The sequence below is a fragment of the Bombina bombina genome, chromosome 5, assembly GCF_027579735.1.
Source record: "Bombina bombina isolate aBomBom1 chromosome 5, aBomBom1.pri, whole genome shotgun sequence".
NCBI lineage: Eukaryota > Metazoa > Chordata > Amphibia > Anura > Bombinatoridae > Bombina > Bombina bombina.
The window spans coordinates 974,949,358-974,966,187 of NC_069503.1; the positions used below are offsets into that span (position 1 = coordinate 974,949,358).

At 40.0% G+C, this 16,830-nt stretch overlaps 1 protein-coding gene across 1 annotated transcript in view; it reads right to left on the bottom strand.

Moving 5' to 3' along the window:
• Nucleotides 1-16,830, bottom strand: part of TMEM64 (transmembrane protein 64) — a 139,771-nt gene that overhangs the window by 18,622 nt on the left and 104,319 nt on the right. The window contains exon 2 of the mRNA XM_053715188.1: nt 7,652-7,807. Coding sequence (XP_053571163.1) covers nt 7,652-7,807 — 156 coding nt within the window. The remainder of the gene's footprint in view (nt 1-7,651; nt 7,808-16,830) is intronic.

Here is a 16,830-nt window from a genome sequence, read left to right on the forward strand (position 1 = left end):
ACCTGGGAAGCTTCTTGTTTAGATGAGAAGCCATCAGATCTATTTCTGGAAGTCCCCAGATTTGAACAATCTGAAGAAAAACTTCTGGGTGAAGAGACCATTCGCCCGGATGTAACGTCTGGCGGCTGAGATAATCCACTTCCCAATTGTCTATACCTGGGATGTGAACCGCAGAAATTAGACAGGAGCTGGATTACGCCCATACAAGTATTCGAAATACTTCTTTCATGGCCAGAGGACTGTGAGTCCCTCCTTGATGATTGACATATGCCACGGTTGTGACATTGTCCGTCTGAAAACAAATGAATGATTCTCTCTTCAGAAGAGGCCACGACTGAAGAGCTCTGAAAATCGCACGGAGTTCCAAAATGTTGATTGGTAATCTCGCCTCCTGAGATTTCCAAACCCCCTGCGCTGTCAGAGACCCCCATACAGCTCCCCAACCTGTCAAACTCGCATCTGTTGAGATCACAGTCCAGGATGGAAGAACAAAAGAAGCCCCCTGAACTAGACGATGGTAGTCTGTCCACCACGTCAGAGTGTCGAACAATCGGATTTAAAGATATTAACTGTGATATCTTTGTATAATCCCTGCACCACTGGTTCAGCATACAGAGCTGAAGAGGTCGCATGTGAAAACGAGCAAAGGGGATCGCGTCCGATGCAGCAGTCATAAGACCTAGAATTTCCATGCATAAGGCTACCGAAGGGAATGATTGAGACTGAAGGTTTCGACAGGCTGAAACCAACTTCAGACGTCTTTTGTCCGTTAGAGACAGAGTCATGGACACTGAATCTATCTGGAAACCTAAAAAGGTTACCCATGTCTGAGGAATCAATGAACTTTTTGGTAAATTGATCCTCCAACCATGTTCTTGAAGAAACGATACAAGTCGATTCGTATGAGATTCTGCTAAATGTGAAGACTGAGCAAGTACCAAGATATCGTCCAAATAAGGAAATACCACAATACCCTGTTCTCTGATTACAGATAGAAGGGCACCGAGAACCTTTGTAAAAATCCTTGGAGCTGTTGTTAGGCAGAATGGCAGAGCCACAAATTGGTAATGCTTGTCTAGAAAAGAGAATCTCAGAAACTGATAGTGATCTGGATGAATCGGAATATGCAGATATGCATCCTGCAAATCTATTGTGGACATATAATGCCCTTGCTGAACAAAAGGTAGAATAGTCCTTATAGTTACCATTTTGAATGTTGGTATCCTTACATAACTATTCAATATTTTTAAATCCAGAACTGGTCTGAAGGAATTCTCCTTCTTTGGCACGATAAATAGATTTGAGTAAAAACCCAGCCCCTGTTCCAGAACTGGAACTGGCACAATTACTCCAGCCAACTCTAGATCTGAAACACATTTCAGAAATGCTTGAGCTTTCACTGGATGTATTGGAACGCGAGAAAGAAAAAATCTTCTTGCAGGAGGCCTTATCTTGAAACCTATTCTGTACAGTTGTGAGACAATGTTCTAAATCCAAAGACTGTGAATCGAATTGATCCAAATTTCTTTGAAAAATCGTAATCTGCCCCCTACCAGCTGGGCTGGAATGAGGGCCGCACCTTCATGTGGACTTGGGAGCTTGTTTTGGCTTTCTAAAAGGTTTGGATTTATTCCAGACCGGAGATGGTTTCCAAACAGAAACTGTTCCTGTAGAGGAAGGATCGGGCTTTTGCTCCTTATTCTGACGAAAGGAACGAAAACGATTAGCAGCCCTATATTTACCTTTAGATTTTTTATCCTGCGGTAAAAAAGTTCCTTTCCCCCCAGTAACAGTTGAAATAATAGAATCCAACTGTGAACCAAACAATTTATTACCTTGGAAAGAGAGGGAAAGCAAAGTTGACTTAGAAGACATATCAGCATTCCAAGTTTTAAGCCATAAAGCTCTTCTAGCTAAAATAGCTAAAGACATATACCTGATATCAACTCTAATGATATCAAAGATGGCATCACAAATAAAGTTATTAGCATGTTGAAGAAGATTAACAATGCTCTGAGAATTATGATCTGTTACTTGTTGTGCTAAAGCCTCTAACCAGAAAGTTGAAGCTGCAGCAACATCTGCCAAAGATATAGCAGGTCTAAGAAGATTGCCTGAACATAAATAGGCTTTTCTTAGAAAGGATTCAATCTTCCTATCTAATGGATCCTTAAAGGAAGTACTATCTGCCGTAGGAATAGTAGTACGTTTAGCAAGAGTAGAGATAGCACCATCAATTTTAGGGATTTTGTCCCAAAACTCTAATCTGTCAGATGGCACAGGATACAATTTCTTAAACCTTTTAGAAGGAGTAAAAGAATTACTCAGATTATTCCATTCCCTGGAAATTACTTCAGAAATAGCATCAGGGACAGGAAAAACTTCCAGAATAACCACAGGAGGTTTAAAAACCGTATTTAAACGTTTAGATTTAGTATCAAGAGGACCAGATTCCTCTATTTCTAATGCAATTAAGACTTCTTTAAGTAAAGAACGAATAAATTCCATTTTAAATAAATATGAAGATTTATTAGTATCAATCTCTGAAACAGACTCCTCTGAACCAGAGAAATTATCATCAGAAACAGAATCAGAATGGTGATGTTCATTTAAAAATTCATCTGAAAAATGAGAAGTTTTAAAAGACCTTTTACGTTTACTGGAAGGAGGAATAACAGACATAGCCTTCTTAATAGATTTAGAAACAAAATCTCTTATGTTAACAGGAACACCCTGAGCATTAGATGTTGAAAAAACAGCAACAGGTAATGGAACATTACTAAAGGAAATATTCTCTGCATTAGCAAGTTTATCATGACATTTATCACAAACAACAGCTGGAGGGACAGTTACCACAAGTTTACAACAAATACACTTAACTTTGGTAGATCCAGCATCAGGCAGCGAATTTCCAGAAGTAGCTTCTGATTCAGGGTCAACCTGAGACATCTTGCAATATGTAATAGAAAAAACAACATATAAAGCAAAATTTATCAAATTCCTTAAATGACAGTTTCAGGAATGGGAAAGAATGCCAATGAACAAGCTTCTAGCAACCAGAAGCAAATAAACAATGAGACTTAAATAATGTGGAGACAATGACGCCCATATTTTTTAGCGCCAAAAAAGACGCCCACATTATTTGGCGCCTAAATGCTTTGGCGCCAAAAATGACGCCACATCCGGCGACACCGACATCTTTGGTGCAAAAAAAGTAAAAAAAATTACGCAAATACAAAACAACTTCCGGTGACACGTATGACGCCGGAAATGACAAAGAAAATTTTTTTTGCGCCAAAACAGTCCGCGCCAAGAATGACGCAATAAAATGAAGCATTTTCAGCCCCCGCGAGCCTAACAGTCCACAGGAAAAAAGTCAAATTTTTTAAGGTAAGAAAAATTTAATATTCAAATGCATTATCCCAAATAATGAAACTGACTGTCTGAAATAGGGAATATTGAACATCCTGAATCAAGGCAAATAAATGTTTAAACACATATATTTAGAACTTTTATATAAAAGTGCCCAACCATAGCTTAGAGTTTCACAGAAAATAAGACTTACTTACCCCAAGACACTCATCTACATGTAGTAGAAAGCCAAACCAGTACTGAAACGAGAATCAGTAGAGGTAATGGTATATATAAGAGTATATCGTCGATCTGAAAAGGGAGGTAAGAGATGAATCTCTACGACCGATAACAGAGAACCTATGAAATAGACCCCGTAGAAGGAGATCATTGAATTCAAATAGGCAATACTCTCCTCACATCCCTCTGACATTCACTGCACACAGAGGAAAACCGGGCTGCAGCCTGCTGCGAAGCGCATATCAACGAAGAATCTAGCACAAACTTACTTCACCACCTCCACGGGAGGCAAAGTTTGTAAAACTGATTTGTGGGTGTGGCGAGGGGTGTATTTGTAGGCATTTTGAGGTTTGGGAAACTTTGTCCCTCCTGGTAGGAATGTATATCTCATACGTCACTAGCTCATGGACTCTTGCTAATTACATGAAAGAAATACAAATATATTTACATGTTCTTTTTTTTTTTCTTGCAAGTTAAAGGGCAATAAATACAAGTAGCACTTTGCCATTTCCAAACCATTTTTTTTCAAAATTAGCACTAGTTACATTGGAACACTGATATCTTTCAGGAATCCCTGAATATCCATTGACATGTTTATATTTTTTTTTAGAAGACATCCCAAAGTATTGATGTAGACCCATTTTGGTATATTTCATGCCACCATTTCACCGCCAAATGCGATCAAATAAAAAAAAATTGTTCACTTTTTCCCAAATATTTTCACAAACTATTTGTGCAATTATGTCATAAATGGTAGTAAATGCTTCTCTGGGATCCCCTTTGTTCAGAAATAGCAGACATATATGACTTTGGCGTTGCTTTTTGGTAATTAGAAGGCCGCTAAATGCCACTGCGCATCACACGTGTATTATGCTCAGCAGTGAAGGGGTTAATTAGGGAGGATGTAGGGAGCGTCTAGGGTTAATTTTAGTGTAGTGTAGTAGACAACCCCAAGTATTGATCTAGGCCCATCTTGGTATATTTCATGCTACCATTTCACCGCTAAATGCGATCAAATAATAAAAAAATAAAAAAAAACGTAAAATATTTCACAATTTTAGGTTTCTCACTGAAAATTATTTACAAACAACTTTTGCAAGTATGGCATAAATGATTGTAAATGCTTCACTGGGATCCCCTTTGTTTAGAAATAGCAGACATATATGGCTTTGGCGTTGCTTTTTGGTAATTAGAGGGCTGCTAAATGCCGCTGCGCACCACACATGTATTATGCCCAGCAGTGCAGGGGTTAATTAGGTAGCTTGTAGGGAGCTTGCAAGGTTAATTTTAGCTTTAGCGTAGAGATCAGCCTCCCACCTGACACATCACACCCCAGGATCCCTCCCCAACAGCTCTCTTCCCTCCCCCATCCCACAATTGTCCCCGCCATCTTAAGTACTGGCAGAAAGTCTGCCAGTACTAAAATAAAAGGTATATTAAAAAAATAAAAAAATAAAAATAAAAATTGTATAGCATATTTACATTTGCTGTGGTGTAGGATCCCCCCTTAGCCCCCAACCAGCTCTCTAACCCTCCCACTCTACCTTACTGGGAGCCATCTTGGGTACTGGCAGCTGTCTGCCAGTACCCAGTTTAGATAAAAATGCCTTTTTTTTTTATATTTTTTCATTTTTTTTCTGTAGTGTAGCTTCCCCCCCATAGACAAACCACCACCCCCTCCCAGATCCCTTACAATTAACATTTTCTGCTGTCCCCCCCCCCCCCCCGTCTCCCACTTAACAAGCCACATTTTTCTGTAGCATAGCGGTTCCCACCCGCTCCCTCCCTGTGCACACGCCCGCCGCTCCCCGTGCGTGCTCCCGACAACCCCGCCCCCCTCTCTCTTCAATCTTCCATCGATAGCGGCCATCGATGCCGGTGCAGAGAGGGCCACAGAGTGGCTCTCTCTGCATCGGATGGGGGAAAAATGTTATTGCAGGATGCCTCGATATCGAGGCATCACTGCAATAACCGTAAAGCATCTGGAAGCGATCAGGATCGCTTCCAGCCTCTTTAATCCCCAACGTCGTACAGGGTACGTCGCTGGTCTTTAAAGACCAGGCTGTGTGCGACGTACCCTGTACGACTCGTGTCGTTAAGGGGTTAAATAACATTGCACTGATTTTCAGACTCCTAACCAAGCCCCAAAGTTTTAGAAGTAGACTGTTGTCTACCTACTCCAGCTTGCTCCTGTTTGTGTAAAGGGTCTTTTCATATGAAGAGGAAGGGTCTGCTCATTTTTCTATACAGCCACTTTGAATGGATGTTCCAGCTAACCTTTCAACAGTGCTAAACTGGGAGCATTGAAGTAAGTTTTTAAACTGATTTATACTGGATTTTTATATCAGTAGTGTCTGTTACATGCAGTTATATGAAAATTGGTGTATACTGTCCCTTTAATATCAGAGTTACAGTTAAGCTCCTAAACTTCCAAGCAGTGATGTAAAACTGGATCGAACAAATAAATGTTGGGTTATTCTCATATGCACAAATAAACCGGCCATTTTCATACCATACAGGCCAATTATAGTGAACTAAACATGAATAAAAAAAAGCAAAAATTGTAATTGTATTCCCAAAAACTAACGTCTTAAACAGGTTTTGATTTTTCATGTAAAAAAAATAAAATATATATAACATTTATTTAATGAGGTTTCAGAAGAATGACCGGTATTTTTGTGTACAATACCTCTTTAAAAAGCTTTATTCTATAATGAAAATGCAACAATGTTGTCTGAGTACCTAGGGCACTATAAAAATTATATTGTGAAAGCTGATGATTCAGTTATTTCACAATGATAAAAATGGATGATAATGGTATTAACCTGAAGCAATACCTGTTAAAGAACAGAGGTTGAAAGATAAAAATGCATAAGAGAAAGAAATGTGCAATCTGTGACCTTTTGAGTAACAGCTGATTCTAAAGTTCATCCAACACAACAAACTGCTGTCCCAAGGTTAGAGCAGGATAACCTGACACAGTGGAATCATACAATGGTGTGATCTTAGCTACACCAATAGGTAGTAACAGGAGTAAAATGGTTTGTGCTTACTAAATGTATTAACTACTTTTGCAATTTCATAAGGACAGGGGGAAAAAAACAACATCTGAGCTGTACAGAATATTCTCATAGTAATTCCTAGATTAAGTACAGGTGCAGCAGACTCTGTTTTGATAATCTATAGCAAGACAACAAAAATTTCTTGTAAGTCCAGGCGTTCAGGAGCCCTTTAAAGGGCTATTAAACAGCTCTTGCTTGTCTGAAAAAATTGTGTTGTAGTCCACGCTCCAGAGGAGGCCAAAAAGCAAATTATGTAAGCTGCAAAAAAAATAGCTGGCATAGGAAATTTGCAGCATTTTTATAACCTGGGTTACAGATTCTGCTTTTTGGCCTCTGTAAGAAGCATGAATCACAGCACAAGGTTTACACAAAAAGCAAGAGGATTTTAATGTCCCTTTATATCTTGACCATTTGTAAACAGAACCCAAACAAGAGCTTTCCCCATTTTTGAAATTGGCCATTACACAAAAAAAGCATAATTTAACCTAGAAACAAGTGGAGCTGTGTTTTTACCTCTTTACTGTACCCATGAAAAGTAATAGAGCAATAAACAATGGAAGCACACATGATAAATGTGTATCATTAACACTGTGTACAAACAACAGTGATTTAACTGAATAATAATAATAATCATCATCATCAGCAATTTAGCTCCCCCACAGGTTGTGGGGCCAGGTTGCTTATACTTTGTACAATGAACCAGTCAGGATTCACATTTTGTGTTGAAGGAGAATGAAACATATCAAGAGGAGGGACCATAAGGAGGAAGGTCCTAGGCTTGGTTGTTGTATGAAAATGTGACATACGGTATGAAGTGACATTCAGTTACTGCAGGGCACACAAAACTGTGGTAGTGGGGTGTTAAACAGGGCTAGAAGGAAATGTTACCGGGTGCAATGTCCTTTAATTAGAAAAATAATAAAATATCAGTTTTATATAAGTTATATTTTTATATGCACACACATTTATAAATATTTAATAATTGCCATCATAGTTACCTGTAAACTAAAGATAAAATATCCACTGATACTTTGCTCTGCTATAACATCTTCCATAGTCCGCAATGTTGTTCCCAAATAGGAATTTAGCAGCTGTGTAGGAAACAATCCAACTGAAGAAGCCGCAAGATAGTTGGGTAGGGACAAATCTGTAATCTAAAAAGTACAAAGATAAATAAGTGTAAATTTATGAAGTTCAAGTTTAAAGAAAAAACATAATTTATGCTTACCTGATAAATTTATTTCTCTTGTGGTGTATCCAGTCCACGGATCATCCATTACTTATGGGATATTAACTCCTCCCCAACAGGAAGTGCAAGAGGATTCACCCAGCAGAGCTGCTATATAGCTCCTCCCCTAACTGCCATTACCAGTCATTCGACCGAAAACATGCAGAGAAAGGAAAACCATAGGGTACAGTGGTGACTGTAGTTTAATGGAAAAATTACCTGCCTTAAAGTGACAGGGCGGGCCGTGGACTGGATACACCACAAGAGAAATAAATTTATCAGGTAAGCATAAATTATGTTTTCTCTTGTTAAGTGTATCCAGTCCACGGATCATCCATTACTTATGGGATACCAATACCAAAGCTAAAGTACACGGATGACGGGAGGGACAGGCAGGCTCTTTATACGGAAGGAACCACTGCCTGAAGAACCTTTCTCCCAAAAACAGCCTCCGAAGAAGCAAAAGTGTCAAATTTGTAAAATTTGGAAAAAGTATGAAGAGAAGACCAAGTTGCAGCCTTGCAAATCTGTTCAAAAGAAGCCTCATTCTTAAAGGCCCAAGTGGAAGCCACAGCTCTAGTAGAATGTGCTGTAATTCTTTCAGGAGGCTGCTGTCCAGCAGTCTCATAGGCTAACCGTATTATGCTACGAAGCCAAAAGGAGAGAGAGGTAGCCGAAGCTTTTTGACCTCTCCTCTGACCAGAATAAACGACAAACAGGGAAGACGTTTGTCGAAAATCCTTAGTTGCCTGTAGATAAAATTTCAGGGCACGGACTACATCTAGATTGTGTAGCAGACGTTCCTTTTTCGAAGAAGGATTAGGACACAAAGATGTAACCACAATCTCTTGATTGATATTCCTGTTAGTGACCACCTTAGGTAGAAACCCAGGTTTAGTACGCAGAACTACCTTGTCTGAATGAAAAATCAGATAAGGAGAATCACAAAGTAAGGCAGATAACTCAGAGACTCTTCGAGCCGAGGAAATCGCCATTAAAAACAGAACTTTCCAAGATAACAACTTGATATCAATGGAATGAAGGGGTTCAAACGGAACCCCCTGTAAAACATTAAGAACTAAGTTCAAACTCCATGGTGGAGCAACAGTTTTAAACACAGGCTTGATCCTAGCTAAAGCCTGACAAAAAGCTTGAACGTCCGGAACTTCTGACAGACGTTTGTGTAAAAGAATGGACAGAGCTGAAATCTGTCCCTTTAAGGAACTAGCGGATAAACCCTTTTCTAAACCTTCTTGTAGAAAAGACAATATCCTCGGAATCCTAACCTTACTCCATGAGTAACTCTTGGATTCGCACCAATATAAGTATTTGCGCCATATCTTATGGTAAATCTTTCTGGTAACAGGCTTCCTAGCCTGTATTAAGGTATCAATAACTGACTCAGAAAAACCACGTTTTGATAAAATCAAGCGTTCAATTTCCAAGCAGTCAGCTTCAGAGAAATTAGATTTTGATGTTTGAAGGGACCCTGGATCAGAAGGTCCTGTTTCAGAGGTAGCGACCAAGGTGGACAGGATGACATGTCCACTAGATCTGCATACCAAGTCCTGCGTGGCCATGCAGGCGCTATTAGAATCACTGATGCTCTCTCCTGTTTGATTCTGGCAATCAATCGAGGAAGCATCGGGAAGGGTGGAAACACATAAGCCATCCCGAAGGTCCAAGGTGCTGTCAAAGCATCTATCAGAACCGCTCCCGGATCCCTGGATCTGGACCCGTAACGAGGAAGCTTGGCGTTCTGTCGAGACGCCATGAGATCTATCTCTGGTTTGCCCCAACGTCGAAGTATTTGGGCAAAGACCTCCGGATGAAGTTCCCACTCCCCCGGATGAAAAGTCTGACGACTTAAGAAATCCGCCTCCCAGTTCTCCACTCCCGGGATGTGGATTGCTGACAGGTGGCAAGAGTGAGACTCTGCCCAGCGAATTATCTTTGATACTTCCATCATTGCTAGGGAGCTTCTTGTCCCTCCCTGATGGTTGATGTAAGCTACAGTCGTGATGTTGTCCGACTGAAACCTGATGAACCCCCGAGTTGTTAACTGGGGCCAAGCCAGAAGGGCAATGAGAACTGCTCTCAATTCCAGAAAGTTTATTGGTAGGAGACTCTCCTCCTGATTCCATTGTCCCTGAGCCTTCAGAGAATTCCAGACAGCGCCCCAACCTAGTAGGATGGCGTCTGTTACAATTGTCCAGTCCGGCCTGCTGAATGGCATCCCCCTGGACAGATGTGGCCGAGAAAGCCACCATAGAAGAGAATTTCTGGTCTCTTGATCCAGATTCAGAGTAGGGGACAAGTCTGAGTAATCCCCATTCCACTGACTTAGCATACACAATTGCAGCGGTCTGAGATGTAGACGTGCAAAGGGTACTATGTCCATTGCTGCTACCATTAAGCCGATCACCTCCATGCATTGAGCTACTGACGGGTGTTGAATGGAATGAAGGACACGGCATGCATTTTGAAGCTTTGTTAACCTGTCTTCTGTCAGGTAAATCTTCATTTCTACAGAATCTATAAGAGTCCCCAAGAAGGGAACTCTTGTGAGTGGAAAGAGAGAACTCTTCTTTTCGTTCACCTTCCATCCATGCGACCTTAGAAATGCCAGTACTAACTCTGTATGAGACTTGGCAGTTTGAAAGCTTGAAGCTTGTATCAGAATGTCGTCTAGGTACGGAGCTACCGCAATTCCTCGCGGTCTTAGTACCGCCAGAAGAGCACCCAGAACCTTTGTGAAGATTCTCGGAGCCGTAGCCAATCCGAATGGAAGAGCTACAAACTGGTAATGCCTGTCTAGAAAGGCAAACCTTAGATACCGGTAATGATCTTTGTGAATCGGTATGTGAAGGTAAGCATCCTTTAAATCCACTGTGGTCATGTACTGACCCTTTTGGATCATGGGTAAAATTGTCCGAATAGTTTCCATTTTGAACGATGGAACTCTTAGGAATTTGTTTAGGATCTTTAAATCCAAGATTGGCCTGAAAGTTCCCTCTTTTTTGGGAACCACAAACAGATTTGAGTAAAACCCTTGTCCTTGTTCCGACCGCGGAACCGGATGGATCACTCCCATTAATAAAAGATCTTGTACGCAGCGTAGAAACGCCTCTTTCTTTATTTGGTTTGTTGACAACCTTGACAGATGAAATCTCCCTCTTGGGGGAGAGAATTTGAAGTCTAGAAGGTATCCCTGAGATATGATCTCTAACGCCCAGGGATCCTGGACATCTCTTGCCCAAGCCTGGGCGAAGAGAGAAAGTCTGCCCCCCACTAGATCCGTTCCCGGATCGGGGGCCCTCGATTCATGCTGTCTTAGGGGCAGCAGCAGGTTTCCTGGCCTGCTTGCCATTGTTCCAGGACTGGTTAGGTCTCCAGCCTTGTCTGTAGCGAGCAACAGCTCCTTCCTGTTTTGGTGCAGAGGAAGTTGATGCTGCTCCTGCTTTGAAATTACGAAAGGAACGAAAATTAGACTGTCTAGCCTTAGGTTTGGCTCTGTCTTGAGGCAGGGCATGGCCTTTACCTTCTGTAATGTCAGCGATAATTTCTTTCAACCCGGGCCCGAATAAGGTCTGCCCTTTGAAAGGTATATTAAGCAATTTAGATTTAGAAGTAACGTCAGCTGACCAGGATTTTAGCCACAGTGCTCTGCGTGCCTGAATGGCGAATCCGGAATTCTTAGCCGTAAGTTTAGTTAAATGTACTACGGCATCTGAAATAAATGAGTTAGCTAACTTAAGGGCTTTAAGCTTGTGTGTAATCTCATCTAATGGAGCTGATTCAAGTGTCTCTTCCAGAGACTCAAACCAAAATGCTGCTGCAGCCGTGACAGGCGCAATGCATGCAAGAGGTTGCAATATAAAACCTTGTTGAACAAACATTTTCTTAAGGTAACCCTCTAACTTGTTATCCATTGGATCTGAAAAGGCACAGCTATCCTCCACCGGGATAGTGGTACGCTTAGCTAAAGTAGAAACTGCTCCCTCCACCTTAGGGACCGTTTGCCATAAGTCCCGTGTGGTGGCGTCTATTGGAAACATCTTTCTAAATATCGGAGGGGGTGAGAACGGCACACCGGGTCTATCCCACTCCTTAGTAACAATTTCAGTAAGTCTCTTAGGTATAGGAAAAACGTCAGTACTCGCCGGTACCGCAAAATATTTATCCAATCTACACATTTTCTCTGGTATTGCAACTGTGTTACAATCATTCAGAGCCGCTAACACCTCCCCTAGTAATACACTGAGGTTTTCCAGCTTAAATTTAAAATTTGAAATATCTGAATCCAGTTTGTTTGGATCAGAACCGTTACCCGCAGAATGAAGCTCTCCGTCCTCATGTTCTGCAAATTGTGACGCAGTGTCTGACATGGCCCTAATATTATCAGCGCACTCTGTTCTCACCCCAGAGTGATCACGCTTACCTCTTAGTTCTGGTAATTTAGCCAAAACTTCAGTCATAACAGTAGCCATATCCTGTAATGTGATTTGTAATGGCCGCCCAGATGTACTCGGCGCTACAATATCACGCACCTCCCGAGCGGGAGATGCAGGTACTGACACGTGAGGCGAGTTAGTCGGCATAACTCTCCCCTCGTTGTTTGGTGAAATATGTTCAATTTGTACAGATTGACTTTTATTTAAAGTAGCATCAATACAGTTAGTACATAAATTTCTATTGGGCTCCACTTTGGCTTTAGCACATATAGCACAGATATCTTCCTCTGAATCAGACATGTTTAACACACTAGCAAATAAACTAGCAACTTGGAAATACTTTTCAAGTAATTTACTATAATATGAAAACGTACTGTGCCTATAAGAAGCACAGAAAAAGTTATGACAGTTGAAAATTAATAAACTGAAAAGTTATAGCATCAAATCTTTGTAAAAAACACAATTTTAGCAAAGGATTGCTCCCATTAGCAAAGGATAACTAACCCTGATAGCAGAAAAAAAAAAAAAAAAAAACAGAAATAAACGTTTTTTTATCACAGTCAACTACAATCTCACAGCTCTGCTGTGAGTGATTACCTCCCTCAAAACAAGTTTTAAAGACCCCTGAGTTCTGTAGAGATGAACCGGATCATGCAGGGAAGACAATAAACTTCTGACTGAATTTTTTGATGCGTAGCAAAAGCACCAAAAAAGGCCCCTCCCCCTCACACATAACAGTGAGAGAGATCAGTAAACTGTCATAAATTAAATAAAACGACTGCCAAGTGGAAAAAAATAGTGCCCAAAACATTTTTTCACCCAGTACCTCAGAAAATTAAACGATTTTACATGCCAGCAAAAAACGTTTAACATTAATAAATTGAGTGTTATTAAAAAGCCTGTTGCTAGTCCCTGCAAATTAGGCTAAAGGTTTATGCATACAGTATAATTCCAGTGAAGTGCCATTCCCCAGAATACTGAAGTGTAAAATATACATACATGACAGCCTGATACCAGTTGCTGCTACTGCATTTAAGGCTGAGTTTACATTATATCGGTATGGCAGAATTTTCTCATCAATTCCATTGTCAGAAAATAAGCTGCTACATACCTCTTTGCAGATTAATCTGCCCGCTGTCCCCTGATCTGAAGTTTACCTCTCCTCAGATGGCCGAGAAACAGCAATATGATCTTAACTACTCCGGCTAAAATCATAAAAAAACTCAGGTAGATTCTTCTTCAAATTCTACCAGAGAAGGAATAACACACTCCGGTGCTATTATAAAATAACAAACTTTTGATTGAAGGTATGAAACTAAGTATAATCACCACAGTCCTCTCACACATCCTATCTATTCGTTGGGTGCAAGAGAATGACTGGTAATGGCAGTTAGGGGAGGAGCTATATAGCAGCTCTGCTGGGTGAATCCTCTTGCACTTCCTGTTGGGGAGGAGTTAATATCCCATAAGTAATGGATGATCCGTGGACTGGATACACTTAACAAGAGAAAATACAGTTCAATAAACTATCCATATATAGTTTGAGACAACAGTTAAACAAATGGCATTTTAATTGACACCCAAATCTACCTCTCTGCACCAGACCTTTCCACTTCCTTGTTAACTCATGTCACTGTCTAATATTTCATCATGGGATGTCCTCTCACTAGCATAAGATACATTTATCCAAAACTGAGCTCCTTATTTCCCCCCTTCTTAGAAAATCTCTGCCCCCAACTTTTTATAACTTGATAACATTACCCCACCCCATATTTCCAATGTCATGAGGTCACACTTGACTCCGATCTTTCTTTCACTGCCCACAGTCTTTTGAAAATTCCTGCTGTTTTCACCTTAAAAACCATCTTCAAAATGCACCATTTCCTCACACAAGACAATTAAGATTTTACTCTACTCATTTCCCACCTTGACTATTGCAACTCAATCATCCTGTCTCCCTAGCTGCTGCCTATCTCCTTTACAATCCATAATAAATGCCTCTGTCAGGCTGATCTTCCTTACACGTTGCTTCTCATCTACTGCACTTCTCTGCCAATCTCTTCACTGGCTTCCTTTAGCCTCCAGAATTAAACCCAGCCCCCCCCCCCCCTATAACTAATACCTCATCTACAGGTACTCTCCCTCCAATCCCCTTTGCTCTATTCATGACCACCACTTCTATTTTTACCTCTCACTTTTCCCACAATTTCTCCAGAATGGCCCCTATTTTGTGGAACTCTTTGCCTCCCTCCACAAGACTCTCCTCATAGTTCTTAAGGTTTCAAGAGCTCCCTAAAGACTCTATTGTTCAGAGATGCATACAACATACACTAACATTTTCTTATTTTAGTTCCTTTCCTCCTTGAGCCCCCTTAACAATGTAAAAACCTACGAGACTAGCTGTTTTGTAGATCACCTTAAGAGTGGATTTACAACAGAGCAACTCTTGGCAGGGTCCTCTAACCATTTGTCCCCTATAGAAGCTAAAAAATAAAAAAAAATAGGAAAGATGGAGGCTGCACAATGGAGTAAAAAGTAAAAAATACAAACTTTATTTCATAACATTAAAAATTATAGCAAGCACATACTCTCAGTAGAGTCACCCTAACACACAGGGATTATGCTGCTCTCTTGCGTATCATACCTATGGTTATAGCACTGCTGTTGGTGCTCTAGAAAGAACTGAAAATAAATATCAAAATAAGGCATTCAAATAGCAATACAGCAAATCATAACGGGGATGACTATGTGATGCTGTGCGTACATTGAACAGCAATGCACTGCTATGAGTTTGCTGAACAAAATCGGCTGAGCCAATGACAAGAGGCATATTTACAGCCATTTATAATAATCTATTTCTATAGCGCTGCATAATTCCATAGATCTGACAGCAGCTGGCTCACAATAGAAAATAAGAAATGAAAGTGAACATTGCAAGCTTTACAAATATAGCCATGCTACATATCTGCCCCTAAATGGCTTTAGCAGAGACAATAAGATATAGAAACAGAAAAACAAATATTTTGCTAACAAAATAACAGCAGCTTGCAATGTGTACTCCAATAACAAGTACAAACTGGTGAAGTCAAGGGTATACTATAAGAAAGCAGATAGATTTTGTAACTGCAAGGTATTTACTGTCCTTTTAATAATAATTAAAAAAAATTGCATGAACATCCATTTTTTCCATAGAGGATAATCCCCAGAAGCTAAAGAGTCTAAATTATAAGTTATTACTGCTGGCTCAAATATAGCTTTTAAAAATATTTTGACTTTGCTGATATGTTACTCTATATAGCAAGACAACAGAAATATCTTGTAATTACTGTAACTATCACCTATTTTCTCCTATGTACTGCCCTTACATACTTTCAGAAAGTTTTTGTAGACAGTTTGTTTTTTTCAATAAAATAAAATTTAAAAAAACGACAAAGCTGTATAGACCAAGGTGTCTCAGTTACAGAGGACTATTCAAATCCAAAAGTATGCAGCATTTGTCAGTGTGCAGGCTGAGAGGTCACTGCACTAACCCTAGAATAAACAGTCCTATACCAATTCAAATGGATGGGACATGAAAGGGCTTTATGGCCAAAAACATAGTCCTTTTGTACATGCTCCCATTATTGTAATAAAAGTGTTCTACATAAAGGGACATTCCAGCCAACATTGAAATCCACATGGATGCATTTCAGTTTAGGATAGAAGCATTTTTGTAATATACAGTACATGTATTAACAAAAATGCTTCTAATGAAAGCTATAGCTGTTTCAAAAGTGTATTTAAAAGGGACATTATACACTCATTTTTTCTTTGCATAAACGTTTTGTAGATCAATTTATATAGCCCATAAAGTTGTGTTTTTTTTTTAAATAAATGTATAGTTTTGCTTATTTTTAAATTACAATGCTCTGATTTTCAGACTCCTAACTGAGCCTCAAAGTTTCAGGAGAATACCAACGTATACCTACTCCACCTTGCTCCTGTTTGTGTAAAGGGTCTTTTCATATGCAAAAGAAGGGGGAGGGGGGAGTGTCTTATTTGCCACTTGCAGTGGGCTTTCCGGCTACCTTTTCAACAGAGCTAAACTGAGAGCTTCTAAGTAAGTTTTTAAACAGTTTGATACTGGATTTTTATATCTGTATCTGTGCATCTTATTATTTATAGTAGTGTCTATTACATGCAGTTATATGAAAATGAGTGTAAACTGTCCCTTTAAGTATGCACCGTGCACCAGCATTTTAAACACAGCATTTGCTCAGAGAGCCTAAGGCGATGGTATCATCTGGTAATGACTCAATTGGTTAAATACTGACATGATGCAGGCCCCAAAGGCGCTCTGACCAGCTGCAGTAGTTAAAATTCTGGGGCTCTGAGAATTAAAAGCTATGCCTTATGTGCACATGCAGAGAAAAATGTTAACTGATACAATGATAACTTTTACTAGAAACATGTTTGCCAATACTTGTATATTGCAAATATGTTTCTATTCAAAGAT